The sequence below is a fragment of the Dermacentor silvarum genome, chromosome 5 (genome assembly GCF_013339745.2).
Source record: "Dermacentor silvarum isolate Dsil-2018 chromosome 5, BIME_Dsil_1.4, whole genome shotgun sequence".
Classification (NCBI taxonomy): Eukaryota; Metazoa; Arthropoda; class Arachnida; order Ixodida; family Ixodidae; genus Dermacentor; species Dermacentor silvarum.
Window position 1 is genome coordinate 118,689,296 of NC_051158.1, and position 24,311 is coordinate 118,713,606.

The 24,311-nt window shown below is 50.3% G+C and overlaps 1 protein-coding gene across 3 annotated transcripts in view; it reads right to left on the reverse strand.

The window, feature by feature from the left end:
• Window positions 1–24,311, reverse strand: part of LOC119454373 (uncharacterized) — a 239,663-nt gene that overhangs the window by 120,719 nt on the left and 94,633 nt on the right. For all 3 annotated transcript variants that reach the window (XM_037716327.2, XM_049668408.1, XM_049668406.1), the window contains exon 9: window positions 19,269–19,413. In XM_037716327.2, the coding sequence (XP_037572255.2) occupies window positions 19,269–19,413 (145 nt within the window). The remainder of the gene's footprint in view (window positions 1–19,268; window positions 19,414–24,311) is intronic.

A 24,311-nucleotide genomic window follows, 5' to 3' on the forward strand; every position in this document is an offset into this window, starting at 1 on the left:
CGCTGGAGCCCGAAAGCCTCGTGATCTGCGCCGCTTGTTGCGCATCTATTAGTTCGAGGGTGGTGTTATGAACGCCGAGCTGCATTAGCCTGTCCGTGCTCGCCGTGACCGGAATACCCAGTACCTTCTTGACACTTTTCCGCATCAACGTATCAAGCTTGTCCCTTTCAGTCTTAGTCCACTGCAGGGCCGAAACCACATAGTTGATGTGGCTCATAAGAAAAGCGTGATGCGCCCTAAGTAGGTTGTCCTCGCCTAGGCCCCCCTTCTTATTGGAGACTCTCATGATTAATCTGAGGATATTCTCGGTTTTGGCGGTCAGATGCGCAATGGTTTTGGCATTACAGCCCCTGGCATCGAGCAACAATCCTAGAATTCTGATCGAATTCACCCTGGGGATCTTCTGGCCGTCCCACGTGTACACATCTATGGGGATCTGCTCGAGCGGCACGAGCCCCCGAACCCCCTGCCTTGCCGGTCTGTATAACATGAGCTCTGACTTGGTCGGGGAGAGTCGGAGACCCGTGCCCTCCAGAAAGGACTCGGTCACATCCAAGGCCTCCTGAAGCGCCTGTTCCACAGCCGCCTTCGAGCCTCCCGGGCACCAGATCGTAATGTCATCGGCGTACAGCGCGTGTCCCACATTTGGCACAGCAGCCAGCCGCTTCGAGAGCCCGTGCATTGCAATGTTAAACAGGAGGGGCGAGATCACCGCCCCTTGTGGTGTGCCTCTGTTTCCTAGCGCGAATGGTTCTGATTTGGTCTGCCCCACTTTGACGACCGCCGTCCTGCCCCTCAGGAAGGACTCCACAAACGCGAAAAATCTACCGCCCAAGTTCAATGCCGAAATCTCATTTAAGATGAAGTCGTGCGACGCGGTGAAGGGTGCGACGAAAAATTATATTTAAAGGCGAAGAAAGTCATTCTTACGGCAAAGAGTTGTTTTCGCTGCACGAAGCATGGGCATCTTTCAAGGACTTGCAGAGTCAAGGTTATCTGCAAGAAATGTCAACGGAGACATGCAACTATGATGGGCAAACCTGCTTTCAACATTGCCGCCCAGGCACAAGTAACTAACGAAAAGAATCCAGGATAGGTAACTTTGCATGCCTCTAGAACTGGAGAAAATTCCCCGACTCGTACAGTCTTGATACCAATCGTCATGGCAGTGACCAAGGGAACGAATAAGAGGAAAATTTCAAGGCTACTGTTCGACAGCGGTAGCAAAAAGACATTCGTAACTGTAGCATGCTCCAGAACACTCGGATGCAAATTACTCGGAACTGAAGCACTGTCAGTCGGAGTTCTTGGCGGAACGTACAGCCAATGCACGTTCCGCAGGGTAAAGGTGTGCCTTGTTTGTACGGACAGCGACAAAGTGTACAAGATCGAGGCTCTAGAAACACCTTCAATATGCGAGCTGGTCATTCCTTGTCCTACAGAATAAATCAAAGCAACCCTTCCCGAGATTTCGCTACCTCTAGGCGACCATTCTCCGCAGGATGAGAATCCCCGTATCGGTGTGTTAGTCGGATCGGATGATTTTTGGGATTTCCTCATGGGGAAAGTAAAGAGGCTAAACAGTGCTTTGCACAGCAATGAGACAGTGTTTGGATGGGCAGTTCAGTCAAAAGCCGCGACCAGATGCGGATAATAAACTGCAGCCATGCAGTTGTTTTGAGGACGAGTGCTGCAGATCGAGAAACGGCGCTGCTTTTGAGGTTGTTCTGGGAGCTTCAAAGAATTGGAGTGTCCCACTCGTTGGAAACCAGCCCAGATGAACGTTCAGTCGAGGAATTTTCCAATAGCATCAGAAGTGTGAATGGGCGCTATTAGGTGAGACCACCATGAAAAAAAGAAGTCGAACATGCAGACAACCGCGTTGCGGAGAAGCGGTTCCGCTAACTGACCAAGCGGCTATTGAGAGTGCCGAGCCTACTGCATGAGTACAACGAAGTGAGGCGATAATTGATTGAAGGCGTAGCCGAAAGTACACTTGGCAGTAGTCATAATGACTGCCAGCGCATTTATTACATGCTTCATCATCTGCTTCGTGAGAGCAGTACAACGACCAAGCTGCGCACAGTTTTTTAACACGAAAGTGTTTTATTCCGGGGTCCACCAAGACTTCACTGACGTATTTCCGTCACGGAAATACGTCATAGAACATAATACAAAGAAAGAAACCAGAAGAAAAAGTTCCACAAACATGCAAAATTTGGAAATCGAACCCACGACCTCTCCGTCCGCGACGATAGATCGCCGAGCGTTTAACCCATTGCGCCACAAACGCATTTGCAGAGAGCTACACAGACGCGCCTTATATATCTAACACTCCTCCGTGTACCCGCGCTCTTGCTCGGGGCGGTGCCGCCGCCTACGAGCAGAAAAGAGAAGTACTGCATTATGACACTAGACAGTTTTAGCAGAGCGTTGCTTACGCTCCGCTCCGCTAACGTTTCACGCACACCACTGGTTGCATGAACTGCGTTGATTTGGCTTGTTTGACAAGTGCGTCTGCCAGAGACGCCGGCCACGCGCGCTCAGCGCGGCTGTAAAACGGCAAAGCAACCAGTAGACGCACCCTAACGCTCCGCTCAAATGGCTTCGTAGCGGACCGTGGGCAGCGTTCTTCGTTCCGCTGCCGATATGAGCGTTGTGCGCACGCGCATTAGCGCTCCCGCTAGCGTTCCGCTGAGCGGCTCTGCGCGAATCGTTCGGACACGACGGTCTGAGCGGATCGGACCGTGAACGCTCTGCTAAAACTGTCTACTAACGCGCACCGACAGTGAACGCTTCGGTGGTCTCAGCACTACGACGCCTCGATGCCAGCATTCGAAGGGACGCTGGCATCAAGAAGCACTACCAACGCCACCTAGGTGGCGTTCACCGTACTCAGCACAGCGGAGCGTGGCCTCCGCAATTAGCTCTGAAAATGTTTCTGAAGTTGATCGCGGAGGCTGCAATTACGACGCGCTGTAGGCGCTGATTTGACTCGGTGACGATTCAGTTACGTGCTTTGTCTGGCGCGTTGTATTAGTGTGTCAGTTACGTGCTTCGTCTTTCGCGTTGTGCTAGCGTGTGCAGCGTAGTGCAGCTTCCATATGCACGACGGTTGCTCATGGTCATCGACGTTGGTAGTCGTGATGGAGGAGACGTGCCACCAGGCGTCAGCGTGGGTGCATCAACGCCTAAGGGCGCTTTAGCCACAAAACACCAATAGACATTATATATCAATGTGCAATAAACATTACACTACTTCTGTGAAGACACGCTTCACTTTCGTGTTCTATACCGATTCCTATATAAGAGGGATCAACCACATTTTTAACACGAAAGTGTTTTATTCCGGGGTCCACCAAGACTTCACTGACGTATTTCCGTCACGGAAATACGTCATAGAACATAATACAAAGAAAGAAACCAGAAGAAAAAGTTCCACAAACATGCAAAATTTGGAAATCGAACCCACGACCTCTCCGTCCGCGACGATAGATCGCCGAGCGTTTAACCCATTGCGCCACAAACGCATTTGCAGAGAGCTACACAGACGCGCCTTATATATCTAACACTCCTCCGTGTACCCGCGCTCTTGCTCGGGGCGGTGCCGCCGCCTACGAGCAGAAAAGAGAAGTACTGCATTATGACACTAGACAGTTTTAGCAGAGCGTTGCTTACGCTCCGCTCCGCTAACGTTTCACGCACACCACTGGTTGCATGAACTGCGTTGATTTGGCTTGTTTGACAAGTGCGTCTGCCAGAGACGCCGGCCACGCGCGCTCAGCGCGGCTGTAAAACGGCAAAGCAACCAGTAGACGCACCCTAACGCTCCGCTCAAATGGCTTCGTAGCGGACCGTGGGCAGCGTTCTTCGTTCCGCTGCCGATATGAGCGTTGTGCGCACGCGCATTAGCGCTCCCGCTAGCGTTCCGCTGAGCGGCTCTGCGCGAATCGTTCGGACACGACGGTCTGAGCGGATCGGACCGTGAACGCTCTGCTAAAACTGTCTACTAACGCGCACCGACAGTGAACGCTTCGGTGGTCTCAGCACTACGACGCCTCGATGCCAGCATTCGAAGGGACGCTGGCATCAAGAAGCACTACCAACGCCACCTAGGTGGCGTTCACCGTACTCAGCACAGCGGAGCGTGGCCTCCGCAATTAGCTCTGAAAATGTTTCTGAAGTTGATCGCGGAGGCTGCAATTACGACGCGCTGTACGCGCTGATTTGACTCGGTGACGATTCAGTTACGTGCTTTGTCTGGCGCGTTGTATTAGTGTGTCAGTTACGTGCTTCGTCTTTCGCGTTGTGCTAGCGTGTGCAGCGTAGTGCAGCTTCCATATGCACGACGGTTGCTCATGGTCATCGACGTTGGTAGTCGTGATGGAGGAGACGTGCCACCAGGCGTCAGCGTGGGTGCATCAACGCCTAAGGGCGCTTTAGCCACAAAACACCAATAGACATTATATATCAATGTGCAATAAACATTACACTACTTCTGTGAAGACACGCTTCACTTTCGTGTTCTATACCGATTCCTATATAAGAGGGATCAACCACATTTTTTTATGTGTCATCGCACGGTGCAGGTGCCAAGTCCCTTAACGAAAATCTGGACAGCGGACCCAACCTAAATCCTGACCTCCTCCGTGTGTTGCTTAATTTTTGACGTCACAGAGTGGCGCTCGTTGGCGATGTGGAAAAGGCATTTCTTCAGAAGATTGGCGTTCAGCCCGAGGACTGAGATGCGCTGAGGTTTCTGTGGTTCGTGGAAAAACCCGAAAACGACAAGCCGCTTGCTGAGCTCGCAGTATGTGGGATGGCAAGAGTCCCATTCGGAAACACATCGAATAGTTTTCTTCTTGCAGCGACGCTTCAACATCACTTTGAAGAGTTCAAGCAAAACTATCCCGAAACAAAGCCCATTTTGCAGCAGTGCATCTACGTATACGACTTGCTTTGCGGCGTTGCTAACCACGAACAGTCGACGAAAATCTGCAAAGAGGCCTATCGAGTCTTTGAAGCAGCGTTGATGAGCCTCCACAAATGGGGGGTCATTGCACCAACCGGCAAAACTGCTGAAAGTGCTTGGCCTTACGTGAGACCCGAGAGTGGATTCTCTAAGCATTTTTTCTACACCCTGGTCGACTTCGCTAAGGCGTAAACGAACACGAAAGGCTTTGTTCTACAGACGACTGCGCGTCTCTGGGACCCTTATACGGTGAGAGTGAAGGCTCTTTTCCAAGAAATATGGAAAGAAAATCTGTCATCGGAGCAGCCGTTGCCAGACCAGCTCCTAAACGACTGGAATAAATGGTGTGAAGAGCTTACTTGTCTTCGTGAAATCAAGGTCCCTAGGCATACGAAGCTGGCGCTGAAGGGAAATAGGGGCGTCGAACGCTACATATTTTTGGAGACGCCAGTCCTAAAGCTTACGGTGCTGCGGTTTATGTCTGTACAGAGACAGAAACTGGCGCACAGAGCTCGACGCTGGTCTTGGCTAAATCTAGTGTAGCACCGCTAAAACCGATTACACTTGCAAGACTGGAGCGGGTGGCAGCGTTGCTAGCGTCGCGACTCTACCAATCTGTGCAGTCGAGTCTTGTTTTGGAAATAGATAATTTCTACCTGTGGATCGATTCTATGATTGCGCTAAGCTGGATGCGAGGGGGTGCATTGAGATGGAAGGAATTTGTGGGGAACCGCGTTATGTCTGTACCACCTGAAGTCAAGTCAGTTATGGTGGAACGGACGAAGAGAAATGACCTATCGAGCAACAAGATGAGGAGTTCACACCGGAATGACTCGAACAGAAAAGGGAGATAGAGGTACTGCACACTACTGTGGATGACCGAGGTGAACTTTTCGACTTTGCCAGATTTAGTCCTGCTTCAGGGGTGGATCGAGTTAAGGCATGGGTTCTCCGATTCGTGAAAAACCTCAGCGGAGAAGTCAAGAGGTCTGGCATGTTATCTGCGGCAGAGATTGATACTGCCCACGTCCTTTGGCTAAAGACAGCACAAAGCTAATTCTTCTCTGTGGAGCTGGAATCCACCGCAAGTGGGAACAAGTTACCAGGAAACTCCACCCTTAAGGATTTCACACTTTGGACTGACGACAAGGGTTTCCTTTGCGTACAAGGACGTTTATGTTCATCCAATTTGACACACGACGAACGACACCTTGTTGTGCTGTCCAAGCGACATCGGTACACCATGCTACTTGTGCAGCCGGCCCATCTACAACTTCTCTACGCCAGCGCCAGAGACATGTGTTGTCAGGATGCCGCAGGGCAAACTTGTGAGGCGCCCGGCTCAGCACTTATACCCGCTCGAGATTGGTGAACCATAGAAAGAGCGAGCTCATTCGGCGGGGAAGTGTTGAGACATTTGTACTCATTGGTGTTCTTTGCTGTGTTTGCGTGGTTATTTTTGTTTGCATCGCGAGTTGAAATACTCCAGACGCTCTGCCGTAAGAATGAAACGGCGCTTCACTCCGCCGACGGCTTCCCTGTTCCCCGAGATTCTTCGCAAATATACGAATTTGGTTGGGCTTGCCGGGAGGATCGTCTCGGGGAGGAGGCGGGGGGCTGTGGGAAGCTGGGAGAGCGGCCGGAGGCAGAACGACGCGGAGGAGCTGGTGCGTAAGCACCTTATCACGGACGCTCTGACGAGATCGTAAAATGTTAAACGAATTGCGTATTTGTATGACTGTGACGTAATATTTCAGCGGAAATCCGCTAGGTGGAGATAGGTAATTAAAGGGAAACTGAGACATCCACCCAAATGTAGCAATTTGCTACAATGGAAACCCAACCGGGTTCCTCGAAAGAAAGCCTCGCAGTTGAAGAAATATTTATGTCTGTACAGAGACAGAAACTGGCGCACAGAGCTCGACGCTGGTCTTGGCTAAATCTAGTGTAGCGCCGCTAAAACCGGTTACATTTGCAAGACGTAGCTGGTGGCTGCGTTGCTAGCGTCGCGACTCTACCAATCTGTGCAGTCGAGTCTTGTTTTGGAAATAGATAATTTCTACCTGTGGATCGATTCTATGATTGCGCTAAGCTGGATGCGAGGGGATGCATTGAGATGAAAGGAATTTGTGGGGAACCGCGTTATGTCTGTACCACCTGAAGTCGTCAGTTGTGGTGGAACGGACCAGTACTACCCGGCATCTCCTTTCGAGCAAGAGCGTCCCGGATCAGGACGAATTTTTAACACGAAAGTGTTTTATGCCGGGGTCCATCAAGACTTCACTGACGTATTTCCGTCACGGAAATACGTCATAGAACATAATACAAAGAAAGAAACCAGAAGAAAAAGTTCCACAAACATGCAAAATTTGGAAATCGAACCCACGACCTCTCGGTCCGCGACGATAGATCGCCGAGCGTTTAACCCATTGCGCCACAAACGCATTTGCAGAGAGCTACACAGACGCGCCTTATATATCTAACACTCCTCCGTGTACCCGCGCTCTTGCTCGGGGCGGTGCCGCCGCCTACGAGCAGAAAAGAGAAGTACTGCATTATGACACTAGACAGTTTTAGCAGAGCGTTGCTTACGCTCCGCTCCGCTAACGTTTCACGCACACCACTGGTTGCATGAACTGCGTTGATTTGGCTTATTTGACAAGTGCGTCTGCCAGAGACGCCGGCCACGCGCGCTCAGCGCGGCTGTAAAACGGCAAAGCAACCAGTAGACGCACCCTAACGCTCCGCTCAAATGGCTTCGTAGCGGACCGTGGGCAGCGTTCTTCGTTCCGCTGCCGATATGAGCGTTGTGCGCACGCGCATTAGCGCTCCCGCTAGCGTTCCGCTGAGCGGCTCTGCGCGAATCGTTCGGACACGACGGTCTGAGCGGAGCGGACCGTGAACGCTCTGCTAAAACTGTCTACTAACGCGCACCGACAGTGAACGCTTCGGTGGTCTCAGCACTACGACGCCTCGATGCCAGCATTCGAAGGGACACTGGCATCAAGAAGCACTACCAACGCCACCTAGGTGGCGTTCACCGTACTCAGCACAGCGGAGCGTGGCCTCCGCAATTAGCTCTGAAAATGTTTCTGAGGTTGATCGCGGAGGCTGCAATTACGACGCGCTGTACGCGCTGATTTGACTCGGTGACGATTCAGTTACGTGCTTTGTCTGGCGCGTTGTATTAGTGTGTCAGTTACGTGCTTCGTCTTTCGCGTTGTGCTAGCGTGTGCAGCGTAGTGCAGCTTCCATAGGCACGACGGTTGCTCATGGTCATCGACGTTGGTAGTCGTGATGGAGGAGACGTGCCACCAGGCGTCAGCGTGGGTGCATCAACGCCTAAGGGCGCTTTAGCCACAAAACACCAATAGACATTATATATCAATGTGCAATAAACATTACACTACTTCTGTGAAGACACGCTTCACTTTCGTGTTCTATACCGATTCCTATATAAGAGGGATCAACCACATTTTTTGCTCAACTGGCCATTCATGCTGTCACATAATTGGTTCCATTGCATAGTGCGGAGCTCGCTAGAGTAGTCCTGAATCTCTTTCTCTAGGGCGGCGAGTTCGTGGCGCAGCGTGCGGTTGATGTTATTCTTTAGCCATCTCTGCTGAAGGTCTTGATGAGTTTCCCATAGACCTAGGAGTTTTGAGTCTGGCACGGGGCCTTCCTCTTCTTCGGTGCCATGGTTGTGGCATTATCCACATCCTGGATGAGCTCATTTGTCAACACAGTGAGCTCTGCTATATTGGTGAGCTGTTTGCGGTTTCTTACATATCGGAATACATCCCATTTGGTGTATGGAGTTGGCTTCATTTTCCTTTTGTGACCTTTGGAAGCAATAGCGATAAGAACGAGATAGTGATTGCTCCCAAGACTAGTTTTGGTGTTATCCCAAAGAGCCCCATTGGCATTTTTGACGAAGCATAAGTCGGGTGTGGTATTCCGGCTTACACTGTTGCCGATGCGCGTGGGCCTACCTGAGTCGGTGATGAGTGTAAGTTCTAAGTCACTTGTCACTTAATATAGCGCACTGCCTTTCCTTGTGCAGTTTTGGTATCCGCAGACTGTGTGCGGAGCGTTAAATTTAGTCTCCTGCAATAACGAGTTGTTCCTTCTCTGCGGCTTTACAGGCTTTTTTTAAGGAGGGCAATAACTCTGTTGCTTTTGTCTTTCGGGGAGCTGTAGAAGTGAAGGATGAATACACATCTGTGTAATTTTTTTAACACGAAAGTGTTTTATTCCGGGGTCCACCAAGACTTCACTGACGTATTTCCGTCACGGAAATACGTCATAGAACATAATACAAAGAAAGAAACCAGAAGAAAAAGTTCCACAAACATGCAAAATTTGGAAATCGAACCCACGACCTCTCCGTCCGCGACGATAGATCGCCGAGCGTTTAACCCATTGCGCCACAAACGCATTTGCAGAGAGCTACACAGACGCGCCTTATATATCTAACACTCCTCCGTGTACCCGCGCTCTTGCTCGGGGCGGTGCCGCCGCCTACGAGCAGAAAAGAGAAGTACTGCATTATGACACTAGACAGTTTTAGCAGAGCGTTGCTTACGCTCCGCTCCGCTAACGTTTCACGCACACCACTGGTTGCATGAACTGCGTTGATTTGGCTTGTTTGACAAGTGCGTCTGCCAGAGACGCCGGCCACGCGCGCTCAGCGCGGCTGTAAAACGGCAAAGCAACCAGTAGACGCACCCTAACGCTCCGCTCAAATGGCTTCGTAGCGGACCGTGGGCAGCGTTCTTCGTTCCGCTGCCGATATGAGCGTTGTGCGCACGCGCATTAGCGCTCCCGCTAGCGTTCCGCTGAGCGGCTCTGCGCGAATCGTTCGGACACGACGGTCTGAGCGGATCGGACCGTGAACGCTCTGCTAAAACTGTCTACTAACGCGCACCGACAGTGAACGCTTCGGTGGTCTCAGCACTACGACGCCTCGATGCCAGCATTCGAAGGGACGCTGGCATCAAGAAGCACTACCAACGCCACCTAGGTGGCGTTCACCGTACTCAGCACAGCGGAGCGTGGCCTCCGCAATTAGCTCTGAAAATGTTTCTGAAGTTGATCGCGGAGGCTGCAATTACGACGCGCTGTACGCGCTGATTTGACTCGGTGACGATTCAGTTACGTGCTTTGTCTGGCGCGTTGTATTAGTGTGTCAGTTACGTGCTTCGTCTTTCGCGTTGTGCTAGCGTGTGCAGCGTAGTGCAGCTTCCATATGCACGACGGTTGCTCATGGTCATCGACGTTGGTAGTCGTGATGGAGGAGACGTGCCACCAGGCGTCAGCGTGGGTGCATCAACGCCTAAGGGCGCTTTAGCCACAAAACACCAATAGACATTATATATCAATGTGCAATAAACATTACACTACTTCTGTGAAGACACGCTTCACTTTCGTGTTCTATACCGATTCCTATATAAGAGGGATCAACCACATTTTTTTATGTGTCATCGCACGGTGCAGGTGCCAAGTCCCTTAACGAAAATCTGGACAGCGGACCCAACCTAAATCCTGACCTCCTCCGTGTGTTGCTTAATTTTTGACGTCACAGAGTGGCGCTCGTTGGCGATGTGGAAAAGGCATTTCTTCAGAAGATTGGCGTTCAGCCCGAGGACTGAGATGCGCTGAGGTTTCTGTGGTTCGTGGAAAAACCCGAAAACGACAAGCCGCTTGCTGAGCTCGCAGTATGTGGGATGGCAAGAGTCCCATTCGGAAACACATCGAATAGTTTTCTTCTTGCAGCGACGCTTCAACATCACTTTGAAGAGTTCAAGCAAAACTATCCCGAAACAAAGCCCATTTTGCAGCAGTGCATCTACGTATACGACTTGCTTTGCGGCGTTGCTAACCACGAACAGTCGACGAAAATCTGCAAAGAGGCCTATCGAGTCTTTGAAGCAGCGTTGATGAGCCTCCACAAATGGGGGGTCATTGCACCAACCGGCAAAACTGCTGAAAGTGCTTGGCCTTACGTGAGACCCGAGAGTGGATTCTCTAAGCATTTTTTCTACACCCTGGTCGACTTCGCTAAGGCGTAAACGAACACGAAAGGCTTTGTTCTACAGACGACTGCGCGTCTCTGGGACCCTTATACGGTGAGAGTGAAGGCTCTTTTCCAAGAAATATGGAAAGAAAATCTGTCATCGGAGCAGCCGTTGCCAGACCAGCTCCTAAACGACTGGAATAAATGGTGTGAAGAGCTTACTTGTCTTCGTGAAATCAAGGTCCCTAGGCATACGAAGCTGGCGCTGAAGGGAAATAGGGGCGTCGAACGCTACATATTTTTGGAGACGCCAGTCCTAAAGCTTACGGTGCTGCGGTTTATGTCTGTACAGAGACAGAAACTGGCGCACAGAGCTCGACGCTGGTCTTGGCTAAATCTAGTGTAGCACCGCTAAAACCGATTACACTTGCAAGACTGGAGCGGGTGGCAGCGTTGCTAGCGTCGCGACTCTACCAATCTGTGCAGTCGAGTCTTGTTTTGGAAATAGATAATTTCTACCTGTGGATCGATTCTATGATTGCGCTAAGCTGGATGCGAGGGGGTGCATTGAGATGGAAGGAATTTGTGGGGAACCGCGTTATGTCTGTACCACCTGAAGTCAAGTCAGTTATGGTGGAACGGACGAAGAGAAATGACCTATCGAGCAACAAGATGAGGAGTTCACACCGGAATGACTCGAACAGAAAAGGGAGATAGAGGTACTGCACACTACTGTGGATGACCGAGGCGAACTTTTCGACTTTGCCAGATTTAGTCCTGCTTCAGGGGTGGATCGAGTTAAGGCATGGGTTCTCCGATTCGTGAAAAACCTCAGCGGAGAAGTCAAGAGGTCTGGCATGTTATCTGCGGCAGAGATTGATACTGCCCACGTCCTTTGGCTAAAGACAGCACAAAGCTAATTCTTCTCTGTGGAGCTGGAATCCACCGCAAGTGGGAACAAGTTACCAGGAAACTCCACCCTTAAGGATTTCACACTTTGGACTGACGACAAGGGTTTCCTTTGCGTACAAGGACGTTTATGTTCATCCAATTTGACACACGACGAACGACACCTTGTTGTGCTGTCCAAGCGACATCGGTACACCATGCTACTTGTGCAGCCGGCCCATCTACAACTTCTCTACGCCAGCGCCAGAGACATGTGTTGTCAGGATGCCGCAGGGCAAACTTGTGAGGCGCCCGGCTCAGCACTTATACCCGCTCGAGATTGGTGAACCATAGAAAGAGCGAGCTCATTCGGCGGGGAAGTGTTGAGACATTTGTACTCATTGGTGTTCTTTGCTGTGTTTGCGTGGTTATTTTTGTTTGCATCGCGAGTTGAAATACTCCAGACGCTCTGCCGTAAGAATGAAACGGCGCTTCACTCCGCCGACGGCTTCCCTGTTCCCCGAGATTCTTCGCAAATATACGAATTTGGTTGGGCTTGCCGGGAGGATCGTCTCGGGGAGGAGGCGGGGGGCTGTGGGAAGCTGGGAGAGCGGCCGGAGGCAGAACGACGCGGAGGAGCTGGTGCGTAAGCACCTTATCACGGACGCTCTGACGAGATCGTAAAATGTTAAACGAATTGCGTATTTGTATGACTGTGACGTAATATTTCAGCGGAAATCCGCTAGGTGGAGATAGGTAATTAAAGGGAAACTGAGACATCCACCCAAATGTAGCAATTTGCTACAATGGAAACCCAACCGGGTTCCTCGAAAGAAAGCCTCGCAGTTGAAGAAATATTTATGTCTGTACAGAGACAGAAACTGGCGCACAGAGCTCGACGCTGGTCTTGGCTAAATCTAGTGTAGCGCCGCTAAAACCGGTTACATTTGCAAGACGTAGCTGGTGGCTGCGTTGCTAGCGTCGCGACTCTACCAATCTGTGCAGTCGAGTCTTGTTTTGGAAATAGATAATTTCTACCTGTGGATCGATTCTATGATTGCGCTAAGCTGGATGCGAGGGGATGCATTGAGATGAAAGGAATTTGTGGGGAACCGCGTTATGTCTGTACCACCTGAAGTCGTCAGTTGTGGTGGAACGGACCAGTACTACCCGGCATCTCCTTTCGAGCAAGAGCGTCCCGGATCAGGACGAATTTTTAACACGAAAGTGTTTTATGCCGGGGTCCATCAAGACTTCACTGACGTATTTCCGTCACGGAAATACGTCATAGAACATAATACAAAGAAAGAAACCAGAAGAAAAAGTTCCACAAACATGCAAAATTTGGAAATCGAACCCACGACCTCTCGGTCCGCGACGATAGATCGCCGAGCGTTTAACCCATTGCGCCACAAACGCATTTGCAGAGAGCTACACAGACGCGCCTTATATATCTAACACTCCTCCGTGTACCCGCGCTCTTGCTCGGGGCGGTGCCGCCGCCTACGAGCAGAAAAGAGAAGTACTGCATTATGACACTAGACAGTTTTAGCAGAGCGTTGCTTACGCTCCGCTCCGCTAACGTTTCACGCACACCACTGGTTGCATGAACTGCGTTGATTTGGCTTATTTGACAAGTGCGTCTGCCAGAGACGCCGGCCACGCGCGCTCAGCGCGGCTGTAAAACGGCAAAGCAACCAGTAGACGCACCCTAACGCTCCGCTCAAATGGCTTCGTAGCGGACCGTGGGCAGCGTTCTTCGTTCCGCTGCCGATATGAGCGTTGTGCGCACGCGCATTAGCGCTCCCGCTAGCGTTCCGCTGAGCGGCTCTGCGCGAATCGTTCGGACACGACGGTCTGAGCGGAGCGGACCGTGAACGCTCTGCTAAAACTGTCTACTAACGCGCACCGACAGTGAACGCTTCGGTGGTCTCAGCACTACGACGCCTCGATGCCAGCATTCGAAGGGACACTGGCATCAAGAAGCACTACCAACGCCACCTAGGTGGCGTTCACCGTACTCAGCACAGCGGAGCGTGGCCTCCGCAATTAGCTCTGAAAATGTTTCTGAGGTTGATCGCGGAGGCTGCAATTACGACGCGCTGTACGCGCTGATTTGACTCGGTGACGATTCAGTTACGTGCTTTGTCTGGCGCGTTGTATTAGTGTGTCAGTTACGTGCTTCGTCTTTCGCGTTGTGCTAGCGTGTGCAGCGTAGTGCAGCTTCCATAGGCACGACGGTTGCTCATGGTCATCGACGTTGGTAGTCGTGATGGAGGAGACGTGCCACCAGGCGTCAGCGTGGGTGCATCAACGCCTAAGGGCGCTTTAGCCACAAAACACCAATAGACATTATATATCAATGTGCAATAAACATTACACTACTTCTGTGAAGACACGCTTCACTTTCGTGTTCTATACCGATTCCTATATAAGAGGGATCAACCACATTTTTTGCTCAACTGGCCATTCATGCTGTCACATAATTGGTTCCATTGCATAGTGCGGAGCTCGCTAGAGTAGTCCTGAATCTCTTTCTCTAGGGCGGCGAGTTCGTGGCGCAGCGTGCGGTTGATGTTATTCTTTAGCCATCTCTGCTGAAGGTCTTGATGAGTTTCCCATAGACCTAGGAGTTTTGAGTCTGGCACGGGGCCTTCCTCTTCTTCGGTGCCATGGTTGTGGCATTATCCACATCCTGGATGAGCTCATTTGTCAACACAGTGAGCTCTGCTATATTGGTGAGCTGTTTGCGGTTTCTTACATATCGGAATACATCCCATTTGGTGTATGGAGTTGGCTTCATTTTCCTTTTGTGACCTTTGGAAGCAATAGCGATAAGAACGAGATAGTGATTGCTCCCAAGACTAGTTTTGGTGTTATCCCAAAGAGCCCCATTGGCATTTTTGACGAAGCATAAGTCGGGTGTGGTATTCCGGCTTACACTGTTGCCGATGCGCGTGGGCCTACCTGAGTCGGTGATGAGTGTAAGTTCTAAGTCACTTGTCACTTAATATAGCGCACTGCCTTTCCTTGTGCAGTTTTGGTATCCGCAGACTGTGTGCGGAGCGTTAAATTTAGTCTCCTGCAATAACGAGTTGTTCCTTCTCTGCGGCTTTACAGGCTTTTTTTAAGGAGGGCAATAACTCTGTTGCTTTTGTCTTTCGGGGAGCTGTAGAAGTGAAGGATGAATACACATCTGTGTAATTTTTTTAACACGAAAGTGTTTTATTCCGGGGTCCACCAAGACTTCACTGACGTATTTCCGTCACGGAAATACGTCATAGAACATAATACAAAGAAAGAAACCAGAAGAAAAAGTTCCACAAACATGCAAAATTTGGAAATCGAACCCACGACCTCTCCGTCCGCGACGATAGATCGCCGAGCGTTTAACCCATTGCGCCACAAACGCATTTGCAGAGAGCTACACAGACGCGCCTTATATATCTAACACTCCTCCGTGTACCCGCGCTCTTGCTCGGGGCGGTGCCGCCGCCTACGAGCAGAAAAGAGAAGTACTGCATTATGACACTAGACAGTTTTAGCAGAGCGTTGCTTACGCTCCGCTCCGCTAACGTTTCACGCACACCACTGGTTGCATGAACTGCGTTGATTTGGCTTGTTTGACAAGTGCGTCTGCCAGAGACGCCGGCCACGCGCGCTCAGCGCGGCTGTAAAACGGCAAAGCAACCAGTAGACGCACCCTAACGCTCCGCTCAAATGGCTTCGTAGCGGACCGTGGGCAGCGTTCTTCGTTCCGCTGCCGATATGAGCGTTGTGCGCACGCGCATTAGCGCTCCCGCTAGCGTTCCGCTGAGCGGCTCTGCGCGAATCGTTCGGACACGACGGTCTGAGCGGATCGGACCGTGAACGCTCTGCTAAAACTGTCTACTAACGCGCACCGACAGTGAACGCTTCGGTGGTCTCAGCACTACGACGCCTCGATGCCAGCATTCGAAGGGACGCTGGCATCAAGAAGCACTACCAACGCCACCTAGGTGGCGTTCACCGTACTCAGCACAGCGGAGCGTGGCCTCCGCAATTAGCTCTGAAAATGTTTCTGAAGTTGATCGCGGAGGCTGCAATTACGACGCGCTGTACGCGCTGATTTGACTCGGTGACGATTCAGTTACGTGCTTTGTCTGGCGCGTTGTATTAGTGTGTCAGTTACGTGCTTCGTCTTTCGCGTTGTGCTAGCGTGTGCAGCGTAGTGCAGCTTCCATATGCACGACGGTTGCTCATGGTCATCGACGTTGGTAGTCGTGATGGAGGAGACGTGCCACCAGGCGTCAGCGTGGGTGCATCAACGCCTAAGGGCGCTTTAGCCACAAAACACCAATAGACATTATATATCAATGTGCAATAAACATTACACTACTTCTGTGAAGACACGCTTCACTTTCGTGTTCTATACCGATTCCTATATAAGAGGGATCAACCACATTTTTTTCTATACAGCTGTACAAGTGGTGTAAGGAATTTTGTCTTCCTCCAGATCAATCTGCATTGCCCTAAGGTTGCGTTGTATCGCAACTACCATAGAACGTCTGTTGTCGGCTTTCATTAATTATTTGAACGTGGTATACTCAGTTATCTTGACTTGCGTGCCTGTTTCCGGTAAGGCTACAACATCTACCTTGGCATCAAAGCTAGCGAGTAGGAACTGCGATGCTGCACGCTTTTCCTTAAAGGATCTGCAGTTCCGTTATATAATCTTAATAGTTTCAGTCATCTTTCTTGGCGTACGATTCGGCCCTTACCGGCAGTACAGATGTCATTTTGAAGCCCTAGTGTTGAGCACTTTGGTGGCTGTGGTGGCAAGTTGTTCGTGTTCCGGGTTTTGTGTAAGGCAGGCACTGGGTATATTCAGCTCTATATACAGCGCCTATCCTGGTAAGCTCGTGGGCTACCATCTGCTGAAATTCCGTGGTGGATTGTGATAGGAGACTGTCCTAGCTAGCTGAGCAATTGCTCCTTTTAACTTACCTACTCTGCCCGTAGAGGTTGAGGCTTTGGACTCCTTGGGTGTGTCCCGCACTGACACTTTGCGTTTTTTTTTTTGTCGGCTCTGCCTCCATCCATTCAAGCTCATCTTTCCGAACACAGGCCACTATTTCGCGTGCGGCCGGCGCCATAGAGGCGCTTCCAATTGGCTGCCTACTTTCTAGGGCCCTGATTTTGGCATTGACTGCCTCTAGATGTTGTCTCAGTGCTTTAATCTCTTCAGCGAGCTCCCTCATCTGGTTTGTGTCCTGTTGAGGTCGTGTGGGCGTGGGCTTGGGCTCGGGATTGGCTCACCAGGCGACCTTCCTCGATACCGCCTGGTCACTGCGTTGTTTGGAGTTGGAGCGATTGCGAAGCTAGCTGCTGCTCCGGCTGGGCTGCCTGCTGCCACTCCTGCTATTTGAAGCTTCGCGCTGATCAGAGCGCATGGAAGGGCGGCTTTGGCGCATGGCGTCTCGGTAGCTCGTTCCGCTCTCTGTGCACGCGCCAGGTGCGTTTTGTGCGTCGCTCGCGGGTGGCGCTGCTGTGGTCGACATGGTCGCGCTTTCTTTTTTTCCCTCTGCGGCTGTTTTATTGTGCTGCGCAGGTGCATAGAAGCGATAGCGGCAGCTGTGAGCACTAAGGTCCCTATATAAGAAAACTACCGCCAACCTTTGATCAACGCCGCTTCGCTCTCTCACGTATCTCCGATTGGACGATGATAGCGCGCGCTTTGACTTCTTATTTTTTCCCACCTCCGAGCCGTGTTGAATGTACCGTCTCCGGCGGCGGCGGCGGCGGCGCGCACCCGGTCTGAAAGTTTCAACGTGGACGTTCTAGGGCCGCCACCGTCCGCTTGCTTTCGCAAGCAAAAAATAAAGAAAGAAAAACAAGCGCTTTAGGAGAGGAGACGAAGGAGGGAAGAGTAGATGGTGGTACTTTTCTTATATAGGGACTTTAGGGAGCACCGGTAGGGTGACCGCCGCGGCAGATGATGCAACGCACCTTGCACGCTGCCTCAGCTCCCCGTGGCGGCGTCTCATGTTCTTCGTCGCTGCAATGGCGGCATCGCTGTCGCCTTGGGTCCGGACAGACATCGGTGCGATGGCCAATCCGGCGACAGCTAAAGCAGGCTTCAATCCGTTCGCGGAATGGATGCATAATAAAGGCTGATCCCCAAAAGCGGACGTGCTTGGGTAATGTTTGTCCGGCAAAGGTCACCACAATATGGCGAGAGGATCCTATCCTTCTGCTCTAGCGATTTCCAATCCTGGATTTCTTGTGCACATTTGCTTGAATATGTCGGCGTCAGTCTGGTCTGATTAAGCTAATCGATAACGCCTTTCAGGGAATTTTCTGTGGCCGGTGCGTACGTCAGAACGACACATTCCTGTTGCTCCATTTAAAGGCATTTGATGTTATAATAAGCTTCAGCTCTTACCCTCGATGGGGTGCTGATCAGCGCAGTGTTGCTAGTAGGGTGTACTCTCACTTGATCTTCTTGCAACGATTCATCCAGGTTAGCTTGGGTGGCGGCACACACTGTACGCAGAATCTTCGCTGGGCCGTAAGATAGCAGGTTGATCGCGCACTGTGGGCGAATGATGATCTTGTAATCTTCGGCAGCGGAGCTTCCTTCGGTAACGACGGCGGGCTAGCGCGAAATCTCGGTGCGCTGCTTGGCGTACTACTTGGCGTCCCTTTGTTCTCTTCGGCAGCTGGCTGCGTTTCGGCGTTAGTTTTGGGTCGGGCATATCACCGCTGCGTGTCAAGAGTGGTCCAAGTGCCGTCGTTCAGTTCTTCGTCGGTGATGGTTTTCCCATCCACGACCGTTTCCATTCTGCGGAATCTTCGGATCGCCGGGGTAATGCAGTCGTGTCGCCGTGTTGTCCCGCCCACGCCGGCGCCGTTAGACTTCATGATGAGAAGAGCAAGAAGTGAACGCGTCTTCTCTCCACAGCTGCTACGAAGCGTCCTTCCGCGCGGAAACATTTCACCAAAGCAACTGTAATGCTTTCACATACCCACATGTAAGCAGTCTTAATTGCCTCTGTAATTTTTGTGAACAAGACTCCCGTTTGGCGGCCAAAATATCACGCGTTTTTTTCAAGGATTTTCGCTGTCCCTCAGTATTGGCTTTCTTTTAGTTTTTTTGTGCTTTCAGTCTCAAGCAGCAGTACTAGAAGATTTTATGCCACAGATTTAACCGAATATATTAAGGGAGGTATTGTGATAATATATTCCTCTGTATAGTATAGAGAGAAAGGGGAATAAGCCATAAGAACATATAAGCATGAAACTTAACAACTCTACGCGCGCTGTATAGCTAATAAACAGCGTCATGAGGACATTAGTAGTGCGTTGAAACGTAAACATATCAAATACCCTCATCGATGTTTGGGAGCTCACCTGTGCGCAGCCAGCCATCACCGTCGACAGCAGCAGCTGTTGCCTCGCAGTGATTGTAGTAACCTACCATGATGTACGGCGAGCGCACCATTATTTCACCGCGTTCCAGAGGAGGCAGCGTCCTCTGTGACTTGGTATCAATGATCTGCGGGGCCACAATATAAGCAATCAGCCTTCTATTAGCTTCGTTTACTTGCCTTTAAATCCTTTCATAGATCATTGCATAATAGAGAAAGAGAACTACTAAAGAAAATCGATCGTACCAAGGCACGGTTCTCAACAGACTAGCATTAATTTACTCAAGATGATCACGATGATGCAGGAAGCGACTGATTCATACATTATTCACATGGACACAAGATACAGAAGCTCACACGACCCGCCAGGGTGGCTCAGTCAGCCAAGGCGTTGCGCTGCTGAGCACCAAGTAGCGGGATCGAATCCCTGCCACGGCGGCTGCATTTCGATAGAGGCGAAATGCATAAACGCCCGTGTGCTTGCGTTGCAGTGCACGTTAAAGAGCCCCAGGTGGCCCAAATTAGTCTGGAGCCCTCCACTACGGCGTGCCTCATAAGCAGAACTGGTTTTGGCGCGTAAAACCCCAGAAAGATGAAGAACAGAAACCCTCACTGCGTCAAATATAGTGTCAGGTGGACGCAAGTGCCCGAGAAGAAAACAAAAAAATGCCTTCCTTATCTGAAATGAATAACCAGCTCCGCATCAATCTCAAATTACGCCGCGCAAGATCTCACAAGTAAGAATATAGCAGATTTTAGACAAAAATTTTATGCCACAAACAGTGTCCAGTTCAATAAAATATGGTTCAAGTAAGAGCCCCATTGAATACATTGCGCACATTTTATTGGGGCGTGAATTTCAGTTGCAATTTCTGCAAATATACAGTGAGGTGCCGTTTATCGCCCTCGTGATGATATCGTCATATCGTGACGAAAACAATTTGTATTGGCAGCGCTGGGAGCGCGCCACACCTAAAGTCCCTATATAAGAAAAGTACCGCCATCTACTCTTTCCTCCGCCGCCTCCTCTCCTAAAGCGCTTGCTTTTTTATTTACTTTTTGCTTGCGAAAGCCAAGTCGACGGTGGACGCACCTAGAAAGTCCACGTTGAAGCTTTCAGGCCGGGCGCGCGCTGCCGCCGCCGCCGGCGACTGCGGCTGCGCAGAGGACTTTCAACATGGCTCTGATGCGAAAAAAAAAAATATAAAGAAGTAAAAATCGCGCGCTATCATCGTCCAATCGGAGATACAGGAGAGAAAGAAGCGGCGTTTTTCAAAGGATGGCGGTACTTTTCTTATATAGGGACTTTAGCCACCCTCTGCGCCTGGCTTCTAGACGTTCCACGGCGCGGAACACATGCTTTGCGTCACTTTTTCTGAAATCTAATTATGTGATAAGGTCAGGAAGCAGCGATGTCTTCTGCGCTCTACGATTCCACGGCGACTGCAGAAGTGGTACCTTGCGCTGTCTCCCGCGTTCCGGTACGCGCGCGGTTGAAGCGACCGAACAAGGAGTCTGGCAGATTAAAAAAGACGCGCGTGCGCAGTACGTGCTCTCGAGCTTACGCGCGCAGCCGTCAGAAGGCGCAGCGATGCAGTTTAGTCGCCGCTCCCGTGGTCTCTAAAATTTTGCACTGGACTGTACGATGTAAAGATGCACTGGTGCCGTGCTTTGTAAGGCCACTCATTACATGGTAGTAACATTTGGGGTCAATCTTAAAAATGGGTCCGCCATGTTGCTCCGCACTGCACCAAACGGCAAACTGACAGCGTCACGCGACGGCACTATCACGAGTTCACCAATCTCTATAAAACGGGGGTCCCTAACTCACATCCAATACCGCACCACTTATATACAATAGATACACTTAAGGGCGGCATAGCGGCATAGCGGCATACTAACGGGAGGGAGAGGAGTTGATTTTGGAAATATGACCACAAGTGCAGCAAGCCCCAAAACACGGCTCAACAACATCCTCAACAACTGAAAACGCGACAAACCAGTGGCATGTCTTGTTGATACCCTTTCAATGTCCGCACTGATCTGATTATGAATGAATCTTTATACATTGGATTATTGATTACTTGAACAATCGCGAACAGTAGGTTGTGATCGACGGGCATCAATCGGACTGTCTACCGCTGACACCGGGAGTACCGCAAGGAAGCGTACTCGGACCATTACTTTTCGTTTTGTACATTAATGATCTTGTAAGTGCAGTGGACTCAAACATGAACACCAGACTATTTGCTGAAGATTGTGTTTTGTTGAGAGATAAAACTTCCCATAACGATCAGCTCGAACTTAAAGTAAGGTTCGAGCTTAAAGGACATTTCAGATCCGTGCAATATGTGGGAAATGCTCCTGAATACGGAAAAAGTGTCATCTTACGAATTACACGCATAAAGAACCCACTATATATAAAGCCCATTGATTAGCTAGTTTCGTCCGTCTTACAAAAAATTACTAACTACAAATACTTGGCTGTCACCTAAAAATATATCATGGAACATTCATATGGACAACATTTTTGCTGCACCCTTTCGTAAACTCTGCCTACTCCGACACAAATTAAGAAACACCCCGGCTAGTGCAAAACTTCTGTGCTACATATCCTTTATTGGGCCTCTACTTCAGTATGCATGTATAATCTGGGATCCCTATGGGGCTCTTGCGTTGCCCAGGGGGCGCTGCAAAAATGGTGCTAAAAAGCGCCCTCAATCCGAAACTGGGTAGTACCAAGCTCGGTCGTCTGCTTCGGCAAGCACGTTTACAATATGGACCCGCCACTTTCGGTTGTGTTGTACCACGGCTTGCAGCGAATATCGGGCGCCCAAGATTTTTCCGTGGGTGGCGTGCTGCGTAAAGGCAAGAAATTATGCAACCCGAATACGTGTACGCAGTTCGAGAATTAAGCGGCGAAGTTTTCGCGCGGTGTCAATCGCAAGTGAAGCGAGTCACGCTCCTGCGAAGTTGAACTTCAGGTAAGGTTTGCATGCTGCTAGATTCAGGCGCACAAACGCGAGGAAATGCTTTCTATAAATGAATTCACAGCAGCGATAAGCAGACATGTGTACGGAACTGCTCGAGCGCACGATCGTACGCGCCGCGACGGCAGCGATCTTTCGACATGCCGCGAAACAGCAGGTCTCCAGCAATCTTTGTTTACTTCTTGCCGCTAGACAAGTAGTTATGCCTGCGTTGTAGTAGTGGCCATCTGTCTAGCAATTGATAAATAACTGATGCAATGCATATAAGCTCGCACTAACGTACGTACGTGCGAATCGCGCTGCAGCGCGCGCTCGTGCACTGCTCGCTTGATGTAGCTTTTAATGACAGCGCTCGAACATCGATGTGCTGTAATCAATACTACCTTGCTGTGCTGCCTCAACGTGCTGGCTTGAGGTCAAGGATGAGCACATTCAACTCTCTAACCTGTGCTGCTCGTAGTGGGGTAGTGAATTGTCACCGAATCAGCCCGACCATTTGTGGTCATTTGCACACACTTGGTCACTTAACCACTTCGCACCGGTCGAATTGTTAATTGTCGCTGTGGCCGGGTCTCGGATCGTGAATCACCAGCCATGCCTGCTGCTATGTCGGTCTCCCATTTCTCTACCAAGCGCGACGAACTGCACTTATCCAGCGCGCCCGACGCTCCGCAGCGTGAGGCCTTGAAGAAAAACGGTAGAATCTGATGTTGGGATTCAGGCCATCTTGTTCATGGCAGCCCACGACGCAGCAATAACGACGGTGACGCTTTTTCGAGGCTGAGCTAGGTCTCTCCGGATCGGCGTCGCCGATGTCTTCTGCTTCCAGCATTACGTCCAACGGCACACGGAGAGTCCGTTTTTGTAAAACTATAGGCTGCGGCCTGCTCGCAGCCTGGTCGCCATGGTCTGTGAGAAGCGACGAGTCTTTTCGCACTCGAAACAGGGCAGAAAAAAGTGCGAATCGACGCAAAACGCGGGCTAGAAACGTGCTTCGCCACAGCCAGGGCTCAATACTATCCAAGCTGGTACTACCCAGATGACGTTTTTCGCCGCCACCAGGCGCCGCTACTACACCTCAAACTCCAGTGCAAGACGCCCATACTGAAGTTAACATTAAATGCTCGAAACAATATAGAGAAATGCAGTTGGATTTATTTTTCTAAATTTTCGCAGTACATTTCTCCCACCGAAATTATGCAAACAAATGATATACAGTTACCACCTTTACGAAGAAGAAAATTGCACCTCGACTTTCTTTCGACACTTATAAGCAATTAATTAATTACTGAGACCTCAATATATCCTAAACCCTTAACAACTAGACACACCCGGCACCACCAACCTCACACTTCAAACCCATATTTCGCACGTACTGAGGAGTTCAAGTATTCCTTTTTTCCACGTGCTATTAACGACTGGAACTTGATGCCGTCCCCAAATTGACGTGTGGTAGTATTTTTTTTCTTGTGTTTATTCAAATGCTTGTGTGATACCCTGCTTGGACCTGTGCAAGGTCTACAGTATCGCATGAATAAATAAATAAAATAAATAGCACGCTCAGCGACAATATTTGGAAAAGGGCACGTGTTTGAGACCCCCGCCATGAGGCCTGAAGTGTTACGCCATACGCCACTCCTGTACAGCAGTCAGCTGCAAAGTCCACTTAATGTTCGAGCCGGCTTTTGTGGCGCAGACTACATGCCTTGTGTTTAGATAGATGATGTCGCAGGCCAGCTTATCTTTTCGCATGTCAACTTAATGAGGACAACTGCGGCTTGAAAGTTGGTGGAGAGCACCCATTACCTTTAGTTGCATTATAAGAATTTCCAGCGCAAAAAAAAAACATGATAACGAAGGACGCAAGTGTACAGAAAGACGCTGTCCACTTTCCTTCCATAGGTTTCTTTTGCGCTGGAAATTCTTATAATACCAACTATCGGAACTTTCAGCTCTGAACCCATTCACTTTTTTGGAGTGTTGATTTTTGGCACAATCGAAGTTTCTGTCACGAAACATTTAGCATGCTCGGTGGT